This window comes from Megalobrama amblycephala, linkage group LG18 (assembly GCF_018812025.1).
Source record: "Megalobrama amblycephala isolate DHTTF-2021 linkage group LG18, ASM1881202v1, whole genome shotgun sequence".
In the NCBI taxonomy this organism is placed as follows: domain Eukaryota; kingdom Metazoa; phylum Chordata; class Actinopteri; order Cypriniformes; family Xenocyprididae; genus Megalobrama; species Megalobrama amblycephala.
In genome coordinates this window covers 28,293,372-28,319,129 of record NC_063061.1, presented here as the reverse complement: position 1 = coordinate 28,319,129, position 25,758 = coordinate 28,293,372, and the positions used below count along the sequence as shown (strand labels likewise).

The following is a 25,758-nucleotide window of genomic DNA, read 5'->3' as shown; positions in this document are numbered from 1 at the left end:
TCAGTGGAGCATTTACACCTGCATCAACATTACAGTTCTTGTAGTGAAAGTTTCCTTGGATTCTATTATTTTATAAAGCAATTGCTTATAAAATATCATACCTAGTGATCTTTGTCTGCACTGATTATTGCTCTGTAAACTGTTTATTAATTGGTGTGATTCAGTTCTCGTATCATATGTCCATATGTCATGTGAACAGCTGACACGATGACTCAGAAAACCGTTTCATTTCTTGTATTCTTTTGAGAAGAGATATCCATCTGAAATTTATTTAATACAAAAACATACAATCAGATCGATAACATGAATAGAGGGTATGCATAGACGTCACTTTCTCGCAAGACTGAGTGGCAAAAGAGCCTGCTGCTTGACTGGATTTAATAGAGGAAACTACGAAAATGTGAGTAAAACAAATGATTACATTAAAGGTTGGGCTTGAAAGTGTTCCGTATGACATGTCAGAGAAACGTAATCCATGGATATTGACATGCAGCCAGAAATCTTGTTTCCTGACATTTATATGTGCCTGATATCGATGCTGGGGAAATACATAAAGCAAATCTGCCTGTGAATATTTTATGTAACTACAATATAGGTAAGTCTAAATCCGAGTGATCACTTATATATCAGTGTTATATACAGGTGCTGGTCATATAATTAGAATATCATCAAAAAGTTGATTTATTTCACTAATTCCATTCAAAAAGTGAAAGTTGTATATTATATTCATTCATTACACACAGACTGATATATTTCAAATGTTTATTTCTTTTAATTTTGATGATTATAACTGACAACTAAGGAAAATCACAAATTCAGTATCTCAGAAAATTAGAATATTGTGAAAAGGTTCAATATTGAAGACACCTGGTGCAACACTCTAATCAGCTAATTAACTCAAAGCACCTGCAAAGGCCTTTAAATGGTCTCTCAGTCTAGTTCTGTAGGCTACACTATCATGGGGAAGACTGCTGACTTGACAGTTGTCCAAAAGATGACCACTGACACCTTGCACAAGGAGGGCAAGACACAAAAGGTCATTGCAAAAGAGGCTGGCTGTTCACAGAGCTCTGTGTCCAAGCACATTAATAGAGAGGCGAAGGGAAGGAAAAGATGTGGTAGAAAAAAGTGTACAAGCAATAGAGATAACCACACCCTGGAGAGGACTGTGAAACAAAACCCATTCAAAAATGTGGGGGAGATTCACAAAGAGTGGACTGCAGCTGGAGTCAGTGCTTCAAGAACCACTACGCACAGATGTATACAAGACATGCTGTCGCATTCCTTGTGTCAAGCCACTCTTGAACAACAGACAGTGTCAGAAGCGTCTCGCCTGGGCTAAAGACAAAAAGGACTGGACTGCTGCTGACTGGTCCAAACTTATGTTCTCTGATGCAAGTAAATTTTGCATTTCCTTTGGAAATCAGGGTCCCAGAGTCTGGAGGAAGAGAGGAGAGGCACACAATCCACATTGCTTGAGGTCCAGTGTAAAGTTTCCACAGTCAGTGATGGTTTGGGGTGCCATGTCATCTGCTGGTGTTGGTCCACTGTGTTTTCTGAGGTCCAAGGTCAACGCAGCCGTATACCAGGAAGTTTTAGAGCACTTCATGCTTCTAGCTGCTGGTTAGGGTTATTGAGATGCAGATTTCATTGTCCAACAGGACTTGGCACCTGCACACAGTGCCAAAGCTACCAGTACCTGGTTTAAGGACCATGGTATCCCTGTTCTTAATTGGCCAGCAAACTCGCCTGACCTTAACCCCATAGAAAATCTATGGGGTATTGTGAAGAGGAAGATGCGATATGCCAGACCCAACAATGCAGAAGAGCTGAAGGCCACTATCAGAGCAACCTGGGCTCTCATAACACCTGAGCAGTGCCACAGACTGATCGACTCCATGCCACGCCGCATTGCGGCAGTAATTCAGGCAAAAGGAGCCACAAATAAGTATTGAGTGCTGTACATGCTCATACCTTTCATGTTCATACTTTTCAGTTGGCCAAGATTTCTAAAAATCCTTTCTTTGTATTGGTCTTAAGTAATATTCTAATTTTCTGAGATATTGAATTTGGGATTTTCCTTAGTTGTCAGTTATAGTCATCAAAATAAAAGAAATAAACATTTGAAATATATCAGTCTGTGTGTAATGAATGAATATAATATACAAGTTTCACTTTTTGAATGGAGTTAGTGAAATAAATCAACATTTTGATGATATTCTAATTATATGACCAGCACCTGTATATCGTCATATCATTCAGTCCTAAAAGCTGTATCATTTTTTTCATCATTGTTTTTTTTTTTAAACACCCAATTATTGCAGAATATAAGATGATAAATATTTAATTGATGAGTTGTCAACACAATATATAACAATACAATATATAGGGTATGATTTTACCCCAAAATCCAACATTTTGACACAAAATGATGACTGCAAATCCATGTTTCTCTGCCTGCAGTCCAGTTGCTTCTGTGAATTGCAGTGATCAGTTTGCATCTTTTTTCTGTAGCTTTCGGCAGTCCGTAAAAATATACATCAGGTTTCTCGTCAAAACTATGTATACAGTCAATCGCAAAGCTCTCTCCCATTCTGGATGTGTTTTGTGTAGCATTTCCACTGACATTTGCATTGACTCTTGTTTTGAGAAATATTTGCCTGATGGTTGCAGAGAAATCTTTATTGGGAAGTAAGTAAAATTCAAGAACCATTATGCAGTAACAACATTTATAGAGGAAAAAGTTATAATAAATACAAATATATGCTCTGTAACTGTATATAACCTACAGTGGGGTCTGAAAGTCCACTTCTTTTCTTTTCTTTTCTTTTCTTTTCTTTTCTTTTCTCTTCTTTTCTTTTCTTTTCTTTTCTAATGTAGTGCACTTTTTCAGTTAAAAATTATGTTAGCAAATGAGTAAGCAAGCTATTAGTAGGCTATTTGGTATGTCCTTTTGCTTCAATAGAGTTCAAAAGCGCCCGTACACTTTTTCAGCAGCATAGGTTCCAGAAGTATATTTTCCATTCATTTTTCCCATAGGGATTTCAAAAAAGTCTTCATTAAAGCATTATAAGCCACAAACCAAGCCAACCAGCTACAAGGAGAATCACAACATTACAAACCTTGATTTGAAGCAAAAACGTTTTAGAAAATCAGACAAAGACGGCTTTAGTGAAAGAGCTACAGTCCCATGAAGCATTACGAACAGCATAATCAAATAAAAAATGACATAAATATAAAACTACTCATTTACAAATGTTGATATATATATATATATATATATATATATATATATATATATACACACACACACAAATATTTAAGTATTAAGTAAGGAGATTGACTCTTATGTAATTCGCAGCGCTTCATGGGAGTGGGCGGAGCTAAAGTGAACTTTGCCGCATTTTGTTTTTTGTGGAATTTTCTGTAAAACATCATTGGTAATGTAGTTTTTCACCGCGAATTCTGCTGTTAAATGATTATTTTAAAAATCAGATGAAATAATGCAGTCTGGCGGCTTCAACGGAATCAAATACTATCGATCAACAACCTCGTAGCTCACAGTAAAACTTTTTTAAACGTTTATAAGTAAAAATCAATTTCCCTATGGAGAAAGTGAATGGAGTTTTTACTTACGAAACCCAACTTTTGCACTCAATGACAGCAGCACTAAAGCTGACATGAACAAAACCTGATGATCACATTCTGTAGTGTAATTTGAGAAATATGTCTTCTTAGGTAACACTTTATTTCGATAGTCCACTTTAGACATTCTACTAACTTTGCAACTACATGTCGACTAACTCTCATTAGAGTATTAGTAGACTGTTTGCTTAATATCTGCCAACACTTTACTTTGTTGCTCCGCCAACAGATATTCTGCTGACTGTAAGTAACTGTGCAACTACATGTCAACTTATTCTACTAACAGGCAAATAATCCATCTCTGTGAGTCCATATAATGCCATTGAATGGTTGCCGCTCCTTTGACACTTGAAAAACCACACACACAGTGATCGTGATGGTAACCATATGACCCCAGTAGATGAAACAATGACTTCTGAAGTGAAATGATAGGTGTGTGTAAGAAAAATACTAAATTTTTTTACTTTTTAAACTATAAATCATTGCTTCTGGTCTACTGTTATACAAGCATTCACAAGTGGGACATTATGACGTGACATAAGTGCGTTGTGAAGCTCATGTGAGAAGTGGCGGCCCTCTTGTGCGAGCTTCAGAACACATTTATGTCACGCGTCACAGCGTCCCTCTTGTGAACGGTTTTTCATTTGTGTTTACGGTATCTGAGGAAATAAAGTCATATACATCGGGGAAGGCATGAGGGTGAGTAAATGATAAGAGAATTTTTATTTTTAAAACTGGTCTCATACTTTTGGACCCCATTGTATATCAAGTGCATTTGTGGACACAGTTCTGAACACGTGCTACTTACATACAATATATTGCAGTATTGTGCACACAAGAGAAAAATTGTGAGTAAATCACTGAAAGGCCTCCATTGATTAGCTGAGAGAAACATCCGTTGGTCATCTTTCGGTTCTCTAAACAGTCTTCTCTATGATTGGTACACAGTTCCCATGGTATCTCCTGCATGAATGAGAAGGAGAGAACTATGATCAGTTGCAAAAATGTTAAATGACTCGGTGGATGTTGAACCAAATGATAAAAATATGCAATGAATAAATGTTGTTTTTTTCTGCCCACAATGGATTAAATTACAACACAAATTAAAGAATAAGAAACAAGACATCTCAGGTAAAAGACTGTTGATAGAAAAAGAGAAATACAATACATCTATATGTCAGTGTGCATTATGGAATTAATAGAATCAACAGAGAAAGATTATAAACTTGTTTGACAAGAAATTTTCCCATATGTCATATGGCTCGTTGTTCCAGGAATACGCATATGCTTTTTTTTTTTTTCATATGGTGTATTTAGCACATATTTGTTTCATTTATGTAAGTCTTTGTCACTAAGTCTTTGTACTGTAAGTCACCTAGGATGTTTTTAACGGCTTTTTGGGCTCATTTCTATGAACATACACTGCAGTTGAAAAGTTTGAAGATTTTTGAAGTCTCTTATGTTCACCAAAGCTGCATATTTTTTAGCAAAATTATAGTTAAAAAAAGTAATATTGTGAAATATATTTATAATTTAAAATCATTTGTTCATCTTGTAATATATATTAAAATGTAATTTATTCTTGTGATGCAAAGCTGAATTTTCAACATCACATGTCATTTGTCGGATCCAGCTGATGAGTAGACTAATACAATGTTTTAGGTCCATTATTTTAATTTGCGTTATTGTGTCACGTGTAGCGTCTTTACATAAGAGATGATGAGCCTGTCTAAAATGGTCACAAAACATCCTCATATTTCTCATATTTGTTTGAGTTTAATGCACTAAAGCAAAAAGGAAAGTGTTTGTTTTATCATTTTTTTAATCTTTCTTTTTAAAACATTTATATCTATATTGGCTGTTTTTTAGTGTTTTTTCAAATCTCTTATGTTCACCAAGGCTGTAAAACAGTAAAAATATTAAATATTACAATTTAAAATGACCGTTTTCTATTTTAATATATTTTCAAATGTAATTTATTCCTGTTGACGACAAAGCTGAATTTTCAGCATCATTCCTCCGGTCTTCAGTGTCACATGATCCTTCAGAAATCATTCTAATATGCTGATTTGCTGCTCAATATCATTATCAATTATTGCCTGCTTAATGTTTTTGTTGAATTCTGGAATCTCTGCAGGAAAACAAAATAAAACCTTTTTTGTTATAACAATATAAATATAAAAATTTTGTAACAATATAAATGTCTTTACTGTCACTTTTGTTCAGTTGAATGCATGCTTGCTGAAAATCTTTTAGATGATAATGAAAAAAACGTTTGAATTATAGTGAATATAGCATGTTGTATGTAATGTCTTAATAGAGTAATTGTCATCAAGTGTTACCATGTTTTACCACAGCTGCTTGATTTCTTGACAGCATTAATATATGAATAATAATAATTACAATAAATATTTCTTAATCAAACAACTTGGGACATTAATATTAATTAATGAATATGAATTCAATTGACATGTGACTGAAGTACTGTAGATGTATCATATTTGCAGGTCATCCAGATTGTGAATAATACTACCTCAGCTATGGTTAAAAGAAAAAAATGTTTACATACTGTATGACAAGTTAAATTTTAGGAATTGCCAGTAAATGTCTTTGAATTAACACAAAGAACTGGTTGTTATGTAAGGCCATTTCATGTATGCATTTGACAATGACTTTCCTGTTACTGACATTCTAGGAAGAATGTTACAGTTCAAGTTTAGAGCTGAAGTTGGAAGAGCACATATGAGCAGTAGCGAGTTACCATAAAGGTTTGATTTATGGCAGAAACTGCCATAAAGCTTTCATCTTCTTTAGCAAAACAAAATACTCAAGTAACAAAATCTGTGATGCATTCTGAATTCACTATCGAACAAAATAACTTTAAATTTTTTTCTGTAATGGCAGAGCTGAATTGTCAGCATCATTACCCCAGTCTTTAGTGTCACGTGATACTTTTGATATTTTTTTCAAGTTTGTCAAGTAACGAATTTTTAGTTTCGTTTAATAATGTGTTAACAATAGTGTTATTGATTGTTTGCACTAAACATTATTTTCTGCTTAAAAAATGTCAGCATTTGTCTTTAAGGATGGGAACGTTCTTCAGGTTAATTTTGAAAGCAGCAATGATATGAAAACACAGATCACAGCCAGAGGTGTGGCCCACTCCACATGCCACAATGGAAACGTCTTTCTCTAGTCTGAGACTGCTTGCAATGTTTAGGTAAACATGCTTGAATAACCTGAATAGTTATGATTGGCATTTTGGTAAGCAATTTATGTATGCACACAGAAAAACAAAGACATCTAGATACACCTGTGATGAGACATTTTTCTTTTTACATTTGTGACATATTAGACATACAAACAAGAGTGAATGTAATACTATTTGCAAAGAGTTTAAATGGACTTCTTCACACCTATAATTTGACCTAGGCCTTTCCAGGTGAAAAAACAGTACATTTCTATAATGTACTTAAAGTGCTCTATTTTCCTGTGCTAATTTTGTACTTAATATACTAACAATTCTTCTTTGTACTTCTTAAGATAATCTGTGCTATTTTGAGACACCAATGTGCTTTTAATATATTATCTCTGTATTTAAAAAAATGTATTTAGATACCACTTATAGTGCATTTGAACCCATAGTGTACTACAAGTGATAAGTAAATACATTTTTTAAATACAGAGATAGTATATTAAAAGCACATTTTAGTTCATATTTCATGCTGTCTCAAAATAGCACAGATGAGTACACTTAGATGTTCTTAAGATTATCTTAAGAAGTACTAAAGAAGATTTTTTAGTATATTAAGTACAAAATTAGTGCGCGAAAAAAGAGCACTTTAAGTGCATTATAGAAATGTACTTTTTTTCACCTGGGTTATACCATTCTTATTTCTTTTGTATTCCCTTATATCCCTTATAATCCTTTAATTATTTCATAAATACCAACTAAAAAAAAAAAAAAAATCAAGATATGGTTACGCCCTTGGCCTACCAAGCTAACAGGTAAATTTGACTAATGTTCTTGCAAGGTTCTCTCAATGTTGACAAATTATGTTATGGACAAATGTTCCTCAAAGCCTCAGTTTTCAAATTTTAATATGAAATTGAAGCAATAAATATAATTTTTGCACACTTAATGTGGCATAACAGATTGCTGTAGCGCCTCAGTTAAAGCAAGAGCCATTGAAAAACAGAGTTGCCACATTATGGTCCATTAATGACCACTTAAAAAAATATTTTTTATTATTTATATTACAATTAGTGTAGTATTTAAGGTTAAAATAGAGAAAAGATAGATTTGTAATGCCATGCTTTACCCACTTGTATGGCTCTTTAATAAATACACATGTAGTTTAGTTGCTCAAAAGAGTATTGCAGGTCATAACTGCTTACTTATTGTTAGGTTTTGCATTTGAATAAATATTTAGACATGATCAAACACTCAATTTTTTTTTAAATATGTGGAATTTAAAAAAAGTTAACTTACATTCTAATATTTTTAATGATACTCATATAAGTACACACAAGTGAATATTAATGAATGCACCCAAGAAAACTGTAAAATATTGCTAAAAAAAAGTGAAACTGCATTTTTAGTAGGCTATACACATATGAATTGAACGCCAACACATCCCGTGGCTACGCCATTGGTTTGTTCTAAGTTATCTGATCTTTAATAATGCTCTCAAAATGTTAGTGCAAAAACATTATTTAATACACTGTGAACTAAGATGAACATGAACATTTTTATTAACTAACATTAACAATGTTAATGCTGTAAAAATAATATGGTCATTGTCAGTTTATTTTAGTTAGTGCATTAACTAATGTTAACTAATGAGATCTTATTGTAAACTGTTGACGTCAATTCTAAATGCATCTATCTGCTAAAAGTGCAGCATTTAGAAGTAGCATTATAGATAACCTAAAAGCTAACATAAGAGCATACAAGTTCCATGTAATATATACCCAGCTAAGAACGTTTTGCTAATGTTCATATTAAGTATGAAAAAATATTTCTGATGGTTATGTGAACAACAGTAAGGATTCACTCAATTTGATAAGTTTGCAAACATTATGGGAATGTTACTTTTGAATGTTTTCGGGACATTCTGAAACAAGTAGTAGCTAATATTTAAAAAATGTCAGATGAACGTCCAACTAAAACGTTTTAGAAAAACTTCCAAGAATGATGTATAGCTGATATGTTTTTGTACGCAGTATATCTGATATTTTTGCCAGGAGAATGTAGACGTAAAGAGAGGTAAGGACACTGATGTCACAGTTAAAGCATTTGCACTCACTGTACCTGATAACCTGTCTCTTATCTGTCTGACTCATCTATCCCAGAATCCTTTGCTGTGCATGGGTCAAAGAAAAAGTTTACTTTTTCTGTTCTTTTGATAAGAGATTAATTTAAGGTTGAGGAGTTTATACTAATTTGACCATGGCAGAAAATTATAGTGTAATATTTCCTTCTAGCAAGAGCAGTTTTGAGATTTACTAATATAATTATCATGATGAGCTTTTCTCTAAATCTCTAAATTGGGGTTATTATATATAGCTGTTATATCGCACTCTACGATTTCACCATGTGAGACTTAGAAAAAAGCAACCTACCTGAGGTAAAATTACGACAACAAATCTGCAGTTAACGCTGAATTGCCCTTCCACTCCTTGTGGTTTAATAATAATTAATGCCAATCAAATCTAGAAACACTGCATTCTATAATGGAATGATCTGTTCTGAGATAACAGTTCACACCTACCAATTATCTCCCATGTTCCTCACTTTTCATCAGCTGTCTTTTCATTCCTCATGTCACTGGGTGTTTTCGTGATGGTTTGGCATTTCTGTAGATATGGGTGTTTTATGTCTTCATTGTCTTGATCAGGATCTGAATCACATTTTAAGTTCTGCTCCACATCTGTGTCTCTAAATATGAGTGATATAGCCTCCTCTCCCTCTTCAACATCACTTAAGTCATTGGTCGGATTCAGCTGCTGAGTAATACAATGCTTTAGGTCCACTGCAGTATCTGCAAAGTTACAAAAAAAAGGTTACACTTTATTTCAATGGTCCACTTTAGACGCATTCTACTAACTTGAAGTAACTCTGCAGTTGCATGTCAACTGACTCTAATCAGAGTATTAGTAGACTATAGTAGACTGTTGTAGGTTAGGGTTTGGGTTAGTAGAATAAGTGTCAAAGAAAATAGCAAAATAAAGTGTTGGCAGATATTAAGCAGACAGTCTACTGATATTCTAATGAGAGGTAGTTGACATGTAGTTGCAAACTTACTTATAGTTGAGAGTTTATGAAGTGGACCATAAACTGTCACAAAACATCCTCATATAATTGCAAGGAAAATTTTAGGCATCCTAGTTACAAAACACTTTGGCTCAGAATAACATTTTGAGTTAAATGCACTAAAGTAAAAAGCAAAGCCTAAGTTTTATCAGTTTTTATCTTTCTTTTCAAAACGATGATCATTTATATCAATATTGGCTGTCAAAAACAAATTTCAGTCTTCAGTGTCACATGATCTATGGAATCCCAAGTCTGCCAAAATTACAAATAAATAAATAATTACATAAATAAATATACAAAGAAATGTAAAACTTTTAAAATTTTAAAATTTAATTAAAAAATAAATAAATAAATATATAAATATATAAATAAATAAATATACATAGAAAAGCAAATAAATAAATAAATAAACAAATAATTATTTATTTATTCTGTAGAAATAAAGAAATGTAGAAATTAATAAATGTATAAATAAATAAAAGAAAACATAAATGTGGAAAAAAATAAATATTTACATAAATAAGGAAATAAATGTATAAATAATTATATTTGTTTTTTGCTTTTCTATATATATATATATATTATATATTTTTTCTTTTTTACATTTATTTATATATTTATTTATGTATTTATTTATTTTTCTAATTTTGGCAGACTTGAGATTCCATAATGATCCTTCAGAAATCATACTTAAGAACATTTTATTATTATCAATGTTGAACAGTTCCCTAATATTTTTTGTGAAAACATTGTTTTCAGGACTATGAAAACAAATCTCACATGATGTTGTAAATGTCTTCACTGTCACTTTTGATCAGAAATGTAAGTTACTTGATATTAAAGGGTTAGTTCACCCAAAAATGAAAATTCAGTCATTAATCACTCACCCGCATGTTGTTCCACACCCGTAAGAACTTCATTTATCTTCGGAACACAAATTAAGATATTTTTGATAAAATCCGATGGCTCAGTGAGGCCAGCATTGCCAGCAAGATAATTAACACTTAACACCTTAATGTTATGAAGTGACGAGAATACTTTTTGTGCACCAAAAAAAAGTAACGAAACCTTGGTGTACTGAAATCACGTGACTATGGCGCTCCAAACCACTAATTCGAAACAAAAGATTCGTAAAGCTTCAAAGCTTCATGAAGCAGTGTTTTGAAATCACCCATCACTAGATATTGTTGAATAAAGTCGTTATTTTGTTTTTTTTGCCGCACAAAAAGTATTCTCGTCACTTCATAACATTAAGGTTGAACCCCTGTAGTCACATGAACTGTTTTAAATATGTCTTTTGTAGCTTTCTGGGCATTGAAAGTGTTAATTATCTTGATGGCAATGGAGGCCTCACTGAGCCATCGGATTTTATCAAAAAGATGAACGAAGGTGTGGAACGACATGAGGCTGAGTAATTAATGACAGAAATTTCATTTTGGGGTGAACTAACCCTTTAAGATGGTGGTTTAAGAACTATCTATCCAGTCCACCATTATCATTACCTGGGTCTTGGATGAAATGACTGACAGTTACAAGCCCCTCCCTCTCATCTGGCTGTCCAATCCTGGCTTGATTCTCAGATGTAGGTATTGTCTTGCACTGAGCATTGATCCCTTCAGCCAAATCATTGCTGCTGTCCAAAATGTTAACCTCTTTAGGCATTTCTGCATCACTCTGTTCATCCTTCACTGTAACATGTGTTTCTGCATTAAGACCCTGTTCAGGGGGAGCGTCTGGGCTGTTTTTGGAGGAAGACTGAGAGTCAACAGATGTCTTCTCTTTCATGTCATCTGAATCTCTTTGATTGCTCAGGTTGGAAAGATCTGACTCAATCTGAATAGTTGGTAAGTTTATTTGGTGTGAGGAGCTCGTCTGTGGCTCATTTTTATCTTGAGTGGTTGAAATACTTTCAGGAATAGATGTGTCATTGTATTGAGATGGCTCTGTGGCATGGGATTCTGGGATGAGTGGTGAATGCTGGGAGAAAAGTGTATCAGCACTGGATTCTTCGGTCTGGATTAAAGGTGTGTTCATCTCTTCCTTCTCATTTCCTTTATCACTCTTCACCCGTTCAACACTTTCTTCTGTAGGCTCATCCCTCTTTATAATCTCTGTATATGATTCGTCCTTCCTGAGCACAGTCACATTCACTGTTCTGTCTACATCCTCACACCTCATTCGTTCATTGTCTTGGATCTGTCGGTTTTCCGTCATCCCATCTTTTCCTTTTTCACTTTCATGTTCTTCCATGATGTTCCCATATTGAATTTTTTCACTCTCATAGTCTTCTGTCATTTTCCAATCCTGTTCTTTTTCACTCTTGTGTTCTTCCAGACTTTTTTCATCTTTATGCCTTTCCCCAGTTTTACAATCTTGCTCTTTTTCTCCCATATATTCTAACCTCATTTTTGCATTTTGTATTTTTTCACTCTCAAGCTCTTCCATAATTTCCCAGTCCTGTTCTTCTGACCTTCTACCATCTTGTTCTTCACTGTCATGTGTTTGCATAATTTTCATATCTTGCTCTTTTTCACTCTCATGTTCTTCCTCACATTTTTCTACAATTTTTCCATTTTGCTCATTTTCCAGAATTCCCCCATCTTCTTCTTTGCCACTTTCATGTTCATCTATGATGTCTCCATCCTGTATTTTTTCACTCTTGCGTTCTTCAGGAATTTTCCCATCTTCATGTTTTACTACACCTTTCCCATCTTGTTCTTTTTCATTGTCATGTTCTTTTTCACTTTTTTCTACAATTTTTCCGTCTTGCGCATGTTCTTGCCCACATTTTTCCATACTTTTCACATATTGTATTTTTTCAGTCTCAGATACTTCCATGCTTGTCCCGTATTGTTCTTTTTCACTGTCAAATGCATCAACAATTTTCTTATCTTGTTTTTCTTTGCTTCCATGTTCTTCCATTATTTTTCTATCAATTTCCCCACCTTGTTTCTGTTCACTGTCCTGTTCTTCCTCACATATTTCTGTACTTTTCCTATCTTGCTCATTTTCTTGCCCACATTCTTCCATCTTTTTCTCATATTGCATTTTTTCAGTTTCAAATACTTCCATTTTTTTCCTATCTTGTTCATTTTCATTGTTAAATACATCCACAATTTTTCCACCTTGCTCATGTTCTTCCATTATTTTTTCATTCTCGAATTCTATCGAACTTTTCCCATCTTCCTCATGTTTTTCTGTAATTTCCCTGTCGTGCTCTTTTTCTAACGCAAAATATTCTAACATAATTTTTGTATGTTGTATTTTTTCACTCTCTTCTTCCTCACTAATTTTCCCATCTTGTTCTTTTCCACTGTCACATTCTTCCAGCATTTTCTCACCTTGTTCTTCTCCACTCTGACATTCTTCCAACATTTTATCATCTTTTTCTTTTCCACTCTCATGTTCTTCCAACATTTTTCCATCTTGTTCTTTTCCACTCTTGCATTCTTCCAACATTTTACCATCTTTTTCTTTTCCACTCTCATGTTCTTCCAACATTTTTCCATCTTGTTCTTTTCCACTCTTGCATTCTTCCAACATTTTACCATCTTTTTTTTTTCCACTCTCATGTTCTTCCAACATTTTCCCATCTTGTTCTTTTCCACTCTCGGGTTCTTCCAACATTTTCCCATCTTTTTCTTTTCCACTGTCACATTCTTCCAACATTTTCCCATCTTGTTTTTTTCCACTGTCACATTCTTCCAACATTTTCCTATCTTGTTCTTTTCCACTCTCGGGTTCTTCCAACATTTTCCCATCTTTTTCTTTTCCACTGTCCCGTTCTTCCAACATTTTCCCATCTTTTTCTTTTCCACTGTCACGTTCTTCCAACATTTTCCTATCTTGTTCTTTTCCACTCTCGCATTTTGCCAACATTTTCCCATCTTGTTCTTTTCCACTCTCGCGTTCTTCCAACATTTTCCCATCTTTTTCTTTTCCACTCTCATGTTCTTCCAACATTTTCCCATCTTTTTCTTTTCCACTCTCATGTTCTTCCAACATTTTCCCATCTTGTTCTTTTCCACTCTCGCGTTCTTCCAACATTTTCCCAACTTTTTCTTTTCCACTCTCATGTTCTTCCAACATTTTCCCATCTTGTTGTTTTCCACTCTCACGTTCTTCCAACATTTTCCCATCTTTTTCTGTTCCACTCTTATGTTCTTCCAACATTTTCCCATCTTTTTCTTTTCCACTGTCACGTTCTTCCAACATTTTCCCGTCTTTTTCTTTTCCACTGTCACGTTCTTCCAACATTTTCCCATCTTTTTCTTTTCCACTGTCACGTTCTTCTAACATTTTCCTATCTTGTTCTTTTCCACTATCGCATTCTTCCAACATTTTCCCATCTTGTTCTTTTCCACTCTCACGTTCTTCCAACATTTTCCCATCTTGTTGTTTTCCACTTTCGCGTTCTTCCAACATTTTCCCATCTTTTTCTTTTCCACTGTCACATTCTTCCAGCATTTTCACATCTTGTTCTTTTCCACTCTCACTTTCATCCAACATTTTCCCATCTTGTTTTTTCCCACTCTCACATTTTTCCATCATTTTACCATTAAATTCTTTTTCACTTTCATGTTTTTCCATAATCAGCCCATCATGTTCCTCCTCCTCTTCTCCCTCCCTTCCCTTCCCTTCTTCCTGACCCCTTCTCTCTCCATCACTCCCTGGCACATCTTTCCCCTCATCTTTAATCTCCCTTTCCTCATTCTCTTCCTCCACATCTTCCTCCTCAACCGTAGATATAACCGATGCCCGAGCAGTGAAATCTCCTTTCGATTCCATGTCTTTCAGCATTTGTGGGGCAACAGGCAGCGCAGGAAGTGGTCTGACAGGGGGCTCAGGTACCAAAAGACATGATGGAGGAAGAGATGACATAAGGGTGTCTAAGGGGTCGACAAGTGTCTCAGGCTGGTTCACAGCCAATTCTGGTGAATTCTCAAAGCCAGATGGAGGTGGAGGAAACTCATCCACCATCTCTGATTCATCTGTTTTGAGCTGCTCAGCAGTTGGTGGAGGTGGATAAAAGACCAGACTATCTAGTATTTCTCCAATAGGAGTTTCTGTTTCAGATTCAGTTGCAATAGTTGAAGGTGATGGTTGAGTTTGGAGCCGTGGCGCAGGGTCAGCAGCAGTTACGTCAAATGTCTTAGGTGAAGACGAGTGGATCTGGCTTTTGATAGATACTGTTGCACCATTCTGCAATGAGGAAGCTGCAGTGTTAGTGAAAAGAGGTGGGCTCTGTGAAGTGGTAGTCGACTGAATGTAAGGAGATACCAATGATGGTCTGTACGGGGATGCAGGTGTAGAAGAAGGTGATTCATTGAACCTGAAGATACTGTCCGTCTGACTGCGATGCAGTTGTCTATAGGGGCTCCTGACTGCAAAAAAAAAAAAAAGAGAGATTTCCAAAGAAATGGCACTATAATATGAAAATTACAGTTACAAAACAAAACTTAGAACACTGTCATTATAATCAACAAATCTGTCAACATGTCAAGCAGTACATTCAGTTACCGAACACCCTGTTTCTGTTTTTGTCGTGCTGAATTTCTAAAAAGCCACATCTGATATAAAAATATTTCATTTACAAATCAAATGTGTAAATCGATTACTATGAAATCACTATAAATTTACCTAACTGGTAACATTTTACATTAAGTTTTAGTTTGTTAGTCAATGCATTAATCATGATATAAATTTAATATAACTTTTTGATCGTTTTGTTTTTGAAAGATGCTCACCAAGGCTGCATTTATTTATTTAAAAACCGCAATATTGTGAAATTTCATTTACAATTTAAAATAACTGTTTTCGATTTTTAAATGTATTCATTCCTGTGATGACAAAGCTGAATTTTCAGCATCATTACTGTCACATGATCCTTCAGAAATCATTCTAATATGCTGATTTGATTCTCAAGTACAATTTATTATTATTATCGAATTTGAAAACAGTTTTTGTGGAAACCCTGATACAGTATTTTAAGATTCTTTGTTGTATAAAAAGTTTAAAAGAACTGTAAAAGAAAGTTAAATTTATTTGATATATTAATATTTTTGCAATAATGTACAATTCTTTACTCACTTTTGACTAATTTAATGCATCATAAATGAATAAACCTATTAATTTGGCAATTAATTTAAAAAAATGTGGACTACAAACTGAACGGTAGTGTAGAAATACTGTATGTAGAAACATTAACCTAGATTAATAAATTCAGTAAATGTATTGTTCTGTATTGTCATTTTATAATAGCTAATACAATAACAATTTTAAAACATCTGATCTTTACATCAAATCTGCTTGTGATTGCATAAAAATGCAAAAAAAAAAAAAAAATTTGTTTGGATTTGAAAAGTTCTCAAATGTAATACATAATACATTTTTTTGTAAGCATTTTATGCAGGTTATGTAGCGAAATCGTTGAAGTCAATGGAAACACATGCAGGTTCTCTTTGTATTACACTTTACCTGGACTTGTTGAGCTGGGATTGGAATCTGTGTGGACACTTGTGGAGGACAGTCGTCTGAAAAACTCTCTGGGGTTTACAACACGCTGAGACACTAGAGCTGCTGCCTCCTGCTGGTCATAAACAGTATTATATCATGAAATTCACAGGCCACAAATTAAAAGGAAGGTTTAGTGCAGGTTTAAGTTTCAATTACAGAACTCACTGCAGATTTTTCCTCTGATTCAGAGCGCACATATCTAGCTCTCGTTTCCTCTTCTTCACGCTGCCTTTCCTGATGCTGTTGTGATATGATATAATATATATATATTAACATTGAACATAATATATGCATGTAAACAATGTAAACACACAAACAGAAACACAGTCTTCATACCCATTTTAATTTCTCTTGTTTGTGGGCCTCAGCCTCCATTTGGGCCTGTATTCTCCTATAAAAATAATAATAATTTTTTAAAAAAAGGTTTACCTTTGGCCCTTGGGAATTTTGTTCATGTATGCTTGAAAATATTTGACTGACCTCTGCTCCTTTATTTTCTGTTCCTTTTCATTCAACCTCCTCTCTCTCTCCATCGCATCTCTCTTTTCCTGGAGCATTCGTTCTTTCTCTCTCTGTCTCCTGTCCTCTGCTGCCCTCCGCTGTTCCTCCTTTTTCCTTTCCTCCTCTTCTCTCTGTAAAAAAAAATATAGTACAAACCTGATCTCTGTCTGTTATTGTATTGGGTGCGACATTTAATTTTTACCTTTTGGAGAAAAAGCTGGGTAAGCCTTGGACTCGCTTACACAAGTTAGTTAGCTGTCAGTTATCTTTAATTTTATTAAAGGGTTAGTTCATCCAAAAATGAAAAGTGTCATTAATTACTCACCCTCATGTCGTTCCAAACCCGTATGACATTAGGCGTTCATCTTCAGAACACAAATGAAGATCTTTTCAATTAAATCTGAAAAACACTTTTGTGTACAATTGAGGTTTAACCATATGGATCACTTTAAATGATATCTTTACTACCTTTCTGGGGCTTGAAAGTGATAGTTGCGTAGCTGTCCACAGAGGGACAGAACGCTCTCAGATTTCATCAAAATGATCTTCAATGAAAGTCTTACAGGTTTGGAATGACATGAAGGAGAGTAATTAATGACAGAATTTTCATTTTTGGGTGAACTAACCCTTTAAAAATATTTATTTTTGATGTGTATTGGTAATGTCAGCACTATTGGCGTTTTTTGTTTTCAGTATTGGACTATTGGTTATTTTTTGTTTATGTATGCATATACACACACACACACACACACACACACCAACATTCATAATCGATGATATCAACCATGTAAAGAATAATACACAACAATGAAAAAGAAATGTAAAAACTCACTCACTCCATACCTCTGCTTGTGCCCAGAAAGAATCTCTCTGGATTCTCTGGATCTCTGCGGCTGCGATTGTTCGCTTGTAATTAGTGCCCTGGAAATGGTGAGGAGTTTGATTTGTTTACCATTTTCCTGATTTTAATGGAGTTTAATTGCAACTTCATCATTCAGGATTCTTAAAGCCCTCTCCCTTGTGGTATGAAATTGCCATGGTGCCATACCACAATCGCCTGTCTGTCTTCCATCCGGCGGCTGGGTCTCACTCTCGGCCCCATCGTGACCACTGCAGCATTATGGGCCAGCGCACAGATCCTCTCTTCTGTGATTTCATCCAAAGTGCGGGCAGGAAGAAAGATGTGAACTTCCTGAAGTATCAGAAAGATAAAGATAGCCATAGAAAAAAGATATTTTTATCATCTTTTTAAAGGGTTAGTTCACCCAAAAATGAAAATTCTGTTAATTACTCACCCTCATGTCGTTCCACACCTGTAAGACATTCATTCATCTTCAGAACACAAATTAAGATGTTTTTTAATAAAATCCGATAGCTCAGTGAAGCCTGCATTTACATCAAGTTAATTTACACTTTCAATGCCCAGAAAGCTACTAAAAACATATTTAAAACAGTTCATGTGACTACAGTGGTTCAACCTTAATGTTATGAAGTGACGAGAATACTTTTTGTGCGCCAAAAAAACAAAATAACGACTTTATTCAATAATATCTAGTGATGGGCGATTTCAAAACACTGCTTCATGAAGCTTCGAAGCTTTACGAATCTTTTGATTCGAATCAGTGGTTCGGAACACGCATCAAACTGCCAAAGTCACGCCCCCCAGTGGTGAACGATTGAAATTTCAAAACACTTATGACGTAACAAAGCCTTGTTTACTGAAATCACATGACTTTGGTGCTCTGAACCACTGATTCGAAACAAAAGATTCGTAAAGCTTCATGAAGCAGTGTTTTGAAATCACCCGTTACTAAATATTGTCATAAAGTCTGTTTTCTTTGGCACACAAAAAGTATTCTTGTCGCTTCATAACATTAAGGTTGAACCACTGTAGTCACATGAACTGTTTTAAATACGTCTTTAGTAGCTTTCTGGGCATTGAAAGTGTTAATTGTCATGCTGGAAATGCAGGCCTCACTAAACCATCAGATTTTATCAAAAATATCTTAATTTGTGTACTGAAGATGAACGAAAGTCTTATGGGTGTGGAACGACATGAGGGTGAGTAATAAATTATATAATTTTGAACTAACCCTTATAATCCCTGTTAACAAAACATGCAGTCTAACAAGACTTCTAAAAGAGAAAAATTGAATTAAAAAAAATCTAATTCAAGATCTCTGCATACTCACATGTTCACAAAACAAGAACAACTATTATGTTGCCTAAATCGAATTACCTCTATAATATATGAATGAAGAAAGGGAAAAAGTGCAAAAATTCTACCTTCAATAGCTTTTCACTGAGGCAGCACCCTTAAAAGGATAACATTGTACCTTATCTACCCCTAAAAGGAGCATTTTAGACCTTAGAGTAGTAGTAAAGTACTACTATGAACTTTTAAGGGTACGAAGATGTCCCTTTAAAGGGATAGTTCACCCAAAAATTTAAATTCTGTCATCAATTACTCATCCTCAAGTTGTTCCAAACCTGTATGAGTTTCTTTCTTCTGCTGAACACAAAAGAAGATACTTTGAAGAATGTCGGTAACCAAACAGTTAATGGACCCCATTGACATCTGTAGTGTTTTATTTCCATACTGAAGTCAATGGGGTCCATCAACTGTTTGGTTACCGACATTCTTCAAAGTATCTTCTTTTGTGTTCAGCAGAAGAAAGAAACTCATACAGGTGAGTGACAAGCTTTTGTACCCCTTAAAGTACAATGTTTGCACATTTTTTTCTAAATTGAATACAATTAAAGCCGTCCTATCCTCTTTTACCTTAAAGAAGGCCCTGATCGCTGGTAAATGACTCGCACACTCAGCTCTGCGGTACTCGTCCACTTCATTTCCCACCTAAGAGCCCACAAACACTGGTTAAGGGGGAGTTTTTACATTAAACAGTGAATTTTGTGGAGGATGAACTAACCCATAATATCATAACGATGCAGGGTTGAGATGTGCCCACTCTGCACATCCCGTAAAGTGGCAGTCTATGGTGGAGTTTAGTCGACAGTTCTTTCAGTCCACCTACTATAAAAGAAATGGCATGAGAGCAAGCTCCGAAACACACAAAAACATAAAGCTTTCTGTGCTCTTACCTCCAGAATCAGCCAGTTTGAGCCTGTTCATTATTCCATCATAGGCAAATAAAGCCCTGCACACAGAGAATAAAACAGCCACAGGAAATATTAAAGGTTTGTGCTGTGTCATTAGGATGGATAACTCAATTTAGAAACAAAGACAAATGTATTTTAAATGCAGGCAAGTTCTCTGACGTTTTAGTAATGCTCTGTACTGATGTTTGGGTTTTTGTTGTATGTATGCATGAATTATTAATAGATATCATTCTTTTAGTGTGTAATAAACTATCTGCAATTTTAACAGTATATATTTTTCAGGCACAATGGCACCATTTCCTTTGAATGACGCCCAGGACCCTTCTTGGATCCCCAGGGTCTTCTCCAATCTGCTCACACCCAAAAACTAAAGGGCATTTTCCCACATTCTCATGACAACAATGTCAGAACACTCCATTTAGAAATTATTTTTCCATTTAAAATGATACATTTAGACAATGAAGCCATTATTTTTTGACTTTCCTGGAAATCACTAGGCTAAGTATGTCACAGCCATTCTCGAAAGCCTAAGGATAATCACTGTTAATCCAAATATTTTTCAACTTATAGGTGATTAGTTTGAGCTATTTTAAAGAAAACGGCTTATGCAAATGTCTTGAGCTGAACCCCTTGACTGCATATAGACTCTGCCATGCATGTTATATCGAACTTGCATAAGACACGTTTAAGCTGCTTGGGTGCTGTATGCTGTGTTGCTCTTATGTAGTAATGCATGTGATGTTATATCAACATGGAGAATTATTTATTTATTTATTGCTATTGACAGTATTTTCTGATTTATGGAGTGATAAAAAGAGATATCAAAAATCCTCTCTGTAAAAAAACTTTAATATGTCAACAAAATGAAATAATTAAAAAAAAAAGGCTTTATCCAATGTTCAGGTTTCTGTTTTAGATTTTGATAATGCCTCATTTGCAAATTTCAATATAAGAGTTCAGAAAGCTTATAATACGAATCAGTGGTTCGGAGCACGTATCAAACTGCCAAAGTCACGCCCCCCAGTGGTGAACCATTGAAATTTCGAAACACTTATGATGTAACGAAGCCTCGTTTACTGAAATCACATGACTTTGGCGGTACACGCTCCAAACCACTGATTCAAGACAAAAGATTTGTAAAGCTTCGAAGCTTCATGAAGCAGTGTTTTGAAATCGCCCATCACTAGATATTATTGAATAAAGTTGTCATTTTGTTTTTTTGGCGCACAAAAAGTATTCTCGTCACTTCATAACATTAAGGTTGAACCACTGTAGTCACATAAACCGTTTTAAATATGTCTTTAGTTGCTTTCTGGGCATCTGAAAGACCAGTGTTAGTTATCTTGCTGGAATTGCAGGCCTCACTGAGTCATCGGATTTTATCAAAAATGTCTTAATTTGTGTTCTAAAGATGAATGAAGGTCTTATGGGTGTGGAACGACATTAATTATATAATTTTGAACTAACCCTTATAATCCATGCTAACAAAACATGCAGTCTAACAAGACTTCTTAAAGAGAAAAATTGAATAAAAAAAAAATCTAATTCAAGATCTCTGCATACCTAACCCTAAAGGTATAGTTCACCCAAAAATGAAAATTTGATGTTTATCTGCTTACCCCCAGCGCATCCAAGATGTAGGTGTCTTTGTTTCTTCAGTAGAACACAAATGATGATTTTTTGCCGTCTGTCAGTGGTATAATGCAAGTCAGCGGGAACTTGGACTATAAGAGTAAATAAAACTTGCTTAGACAAATCCAAATTAAACCCTGCGGCTCGTGACGACACATTGATGTCCTTAGACACGAAACGATCGGTTTGTGCGAGAAACCGCATATACTTCAATGAGCGCCAGACATCACTGCCGTTGTCAGAGCGCGATCAGACCTCACGAATCGAGTGATGAATGCCGTTGGACATAGTGGTGTATTAGAGGTAAAAAATTATATAAATACTGTTCGGTTTCTCGCACAAACCGATCGTTTCTTAAGACATCAATGTGTCGTCACGAGCCGCAGTGTTTAATTTGGATTTGTCTAAGCAAGTTTTATTTACTCTTATAGTCCAAGTTCCCGCTGACTTGCATTATACCACTGACAGACGGCAACGGTTGGAGTTAAAAATCATCATTTGTGTTCTACTGAAGAAACAAAGACACCTACATCTTGGATGCTCTGGGGATAAGCAGATAAACATCAAATTTTCATTTTTGGGTGAACTATCCCTTTAATGTACTGTAACTTTAACTCATCTGTTGTTTGAAAATTACTGTATTGCTTGCTTAAAATGAACACAAAGTATGTTGGAAATTAACATTTATTAATAATTTATAAAGTTTAATGAACAATAATTAAACAATAAACATGCTTATTAATAAATGTTCTCCTTTTGATTATTATTGTTGCCTCTAGTAGTAATTATGTGTCTGAGTTTTAATTTCCAACCTATTCTGGGTTCATTTTAAAGTCATTTTTAAACAGTAGTTGGGTTAAATAAAACTACCCAGTACGTGGGGCAAACTTTTTACCCAGCCGCTGGGTTTGTCCATTTTTAACCCAACTTGGGTTGTTTTTAACCCAGCATTTTTAGAGTGCATTTATCCGTATGTCTTGCCTTAAATTTACTGCGGATGTGAACAATACATTATGCTTTACAGTAAAGATAAACAGGGAGGAACTGAAAGAGACAGGAAGGATGCTTTTTCAGACTTCCGTGTTTAGACTAGCACCTTAATAAGCCATCTGGACTTTCTATCTCCGTTTATATGTGTTTTAAGCCACTATTAATATTAAATTAGAATATCTGATATGTAGATAGATCAAATTAGGACATCAAGCAAAAAAACTGCATAGTTTAACATCAAATCAAATCAAATCTGGCTGTATGAATGTCAGGAAAGAAATCCAAAAGGTTTCTCTTATCAGTAACGCACTGACTGAATAAAGTTCCATCATAACGGAACAGAAATATACAAACCTTTTTTTTTTTTTTTTTTTAGCTCTCAAACAACCAACATTCTTTCTTTTGAAAAGTTCTTCCAGTGGGGACTTAGTCCCTTTTAAAACGTTTCCTGTGACAACAGTAGCCAGAACAACAGGAACTGCTCTGTTCAGTAAATATGTCTGCATTTTAGCCCCCAGCATGGTCAAAAACAATCTCTCACACACTCATGTCTGTTCAACAGATGCTTGACCCACACACACCTCCTTGCTTCATCATCTCAGATTGTAGGAGAGTTTGTCATGCTTTTGCAGATAAACATACTAATTAAGATAAGCAGGGGTATTTACAGAGGAAATTTGTCTGGGAGGGGGTTGTTTGGTCATTAAGATAAGACAGACATTCTGAAATATAATTCTCTCAGATCAAGACAACACAGCACAAGTCTGCTTTATACTGGATAGTTACTTGAATTTGCATTTTAAAAAACACACACACAAAAGTGTTCTTTTTTGTGGAATGTGCCCTAAATCTTTTAAAGGATTAGTTCGCTTTCAAATTAAAATTTCCTGATAACTTACTCACCCCCATGTCAACCAAGATGTTCATGTCTTTCTTTCTTCAGTCGAAAAGAAATTAAGGTTTTTGATGAAAACATTCCAGGATTTTTCTCCATATAGTGGACTTCAATTGCCTTCAAATGGTTGAAGGTCAAAATTACAGTTTCAGTGCAGCTTCAAAGGGCTCTACATGATCCCAGACGAGGAATAAGGGTCTTATCTAGAGAAACCATCGCTCATTTTCTAAAAAAAAAAAAAAAAAAAAAAAATTTTTATACATTTTAACCATAACTACTCATCCTGAACTAGCTCTCTTCTTCTTCTTCTTCTTCTTCTTCTTCTTCTCTATTAGAATTCCAGCAGTGTAGACAGTGCTTAATGTATTACTGCCCTCCTCAGGTCAAAGTTTGAACTAAATTGTCATATACGATATGCTAGTGCAAGTATATAACAATTAGTTCAAACTTTGACCTGAGGAGGGCAGTAATACACTTAGCAACGTATATAATTTTTAATTTTTTTTTAGAAAATGAGCAATGGTTTCTCTAGATAAGACCCTTATTCCTCGTCTGGGATTGTGTAGAACTCTTTGAAGCTGCACTGAAACTGTAATTTTTACCTTCTTAATTTCTTTTCGACTGAAGAGAGAAAGACATAAACATCTTGGATGACATGGGGGTGAGTAAGTTATCAGGATATTTTAATTTTAAAGTGAACTAATCCTTTAAATATGAGATGAAGAGTTTTTAAACGGGGTAGTTCTACCTTCACTGACGAACACGTTAACCGTTACACGCATACATACACATTAGCAGAGCCATCTGTGTAATTGAATATTTGCACATTATTTATTTTCTTTCCAAGGAATTTCAACATGAGGATTGTGTTTTGTGTTGTTGTCGGCGTTTATGAATAATTAATGCATTCAAGCGGCCGAATAAGAGCAACGGAAAATTGTCTTTTGTTCAAGAGCCGAGAGAGTGCCTTTGAAACACCGCCTAGCAGAGTGGCGCAGCGGAAGCGTGCTGGGCCCATAACCCAGAGGTCGATGGATCGAAACCATCCTCTGCTAAGAATTTTTTTTTTTTGGCTTTTACAATTTAGTAAATTATGCGGATTAAGGCATATTGTAATGCATTATATATTCATTATAATTATTGTTGTTAGTTTAAAATGCATGTCAGGGTTATTATAGTTAAAACTAAAACATAAAAAACGTTTTCGCTACTTGAAATAAAATATTAAAAAAACTTTATTTTACATAGTTGTCAAAGCAACATTCCTAATTTTTATTTAGTTTAACTTGATGTACTAAAATAACTAAAACTATATATAGCCTACATATAAACACTAATAAATACGACAAAAACAAACAGCAAAATTACTAAAACTAAAATTTAAATGAAAAAGGAAAATGCAAAATAATTAAAAATATTTAAAAACACCCAGAAATACTAAAACAATGATGCATTAGCTAGTATTTCATGTTACTAAATATGGTCAGAAACATTTACTGGAAATATATATATATAAGGTTTTACATTTCAATCAACTTCACATATCACATATATGGATTTCAAAAATCGTCATCATACCAGTTTGTTGACGATCGTGGATTCAGGATATCTTCTTTTGCCGTAAGTAGAGACAAACTGTATGTATCCAGATTTACTTCCCTCATTGATTTCATGATGATGTTAGTTTAGAAAGTATTATTTCCAGTCCTTAAACGCAAATGACCAAAATCTTAATGACCAAATGCGACTACAATAACCTGTACTCATACAGCAGATCTCGTTATGGCATCAGCTATATGTCCTCCTGAAAGATTAAAATAGCCAGCATTTGTCAATTGTATGCAAACTCTTAGGAAGCTTAGAAAAAAACATAAGCCACTCCTGCTCGGAATAGCGGTTTGCATTGTTTCAAAGGTTAAGGACTGACAGATCCCACCCATTCAATTTAATTTAATAGGACAATATTGAATTAATGCTTCATGAACAATAACAGGCATGAATAACATGATCCATATGAGCCTTTGATGATTATTTAATCAATAATCTATGCGAGTCTGTATTATATCACGTGTTTATGATATGATTACAAACATTGGTTAACGAATGAAAATGTATTATTTTGAGCTATGATATGGAACATGTT

The 25,758-nt window shown here is 34.6% G+C and overlaps 2 protein-coding genes and 1 non-coding gene across 6 annotated transcripts in view; 2 read left to right on the top strand and 1 right to left on the bottom strand.

Moving 5' to 3' along the window:
* Positions 1–20,951, top strand: part of rtknb (rhotekin b) — an 86,149-nt gene extending 65,198 nt beyond the window's left edge. The window contains exon 13 of the mRNA XM_048165126.1: positions 20,381–20,951. Within this exon, the coding sequence (XP_048021083.1) occupies positions 20,381–20,408 (28 nt within the window). The 3' untranslated portion in view covers positions 20,409–20,951. The remainder of the gene's footprint in view (positions 1–20,380) is intronic.
* Positions 2,949–25,547, bottom strand: LOC125252084 (myb-like protein X). Of its 4 annotated transcripts, none has more exons than XM_048165114.1 (14): positions 25,194–25,547; positions 20,081–20,136; positions 19,909–20,012; positions 19,761–19,835; positions 18,027–18,170; positions 17,822–17,899; positions 16,958–17,109; positions 16,814–16,868; positions 16,643–16,717; positions 16,439–16,550; positions 13,054–15,345; positions 11,464–12,969; positions 9,420–9,689; positions 2,949–4,608 (listed from the first exon to the last, which is right to left on the bottom strand). In XM_048165114.1, exons 1-13 carry the CDS (start codon positions 25,286–25,288, stop codon positions 9,439–9,441), a joined length of 4,995 nt encoding a protein of 1,664 aa, XP_048021071.1. In that variant the 5' UTR covers positions 25,289–25,547; the 3' UTR covers positions 2,949–4,608; positions 9,420–9,438. The 4 variants fall into 4 exon arrangements, with proteins under 4 accessions (XP_048021071.1, XP_048021070.1, XP_048021067.1 ...); XM_048165113.1 differs by having other exon boundaries at positions 11,464–15,163; positions 15,242–15,345; positions 25,194–25,546; XM_048165110.1 differs by having other exon boundaries at positions 11,464–15,345; positions 25,194–25,546.
* Positions 24,599–24,670, top strand: trnam-cau. The gene has a single exon. It is a non-coding gene; the product is annotated as a tRNA-Met (tRNA).
* Positions 25,548–25,758: the final 211 nt, after the last annotated feature.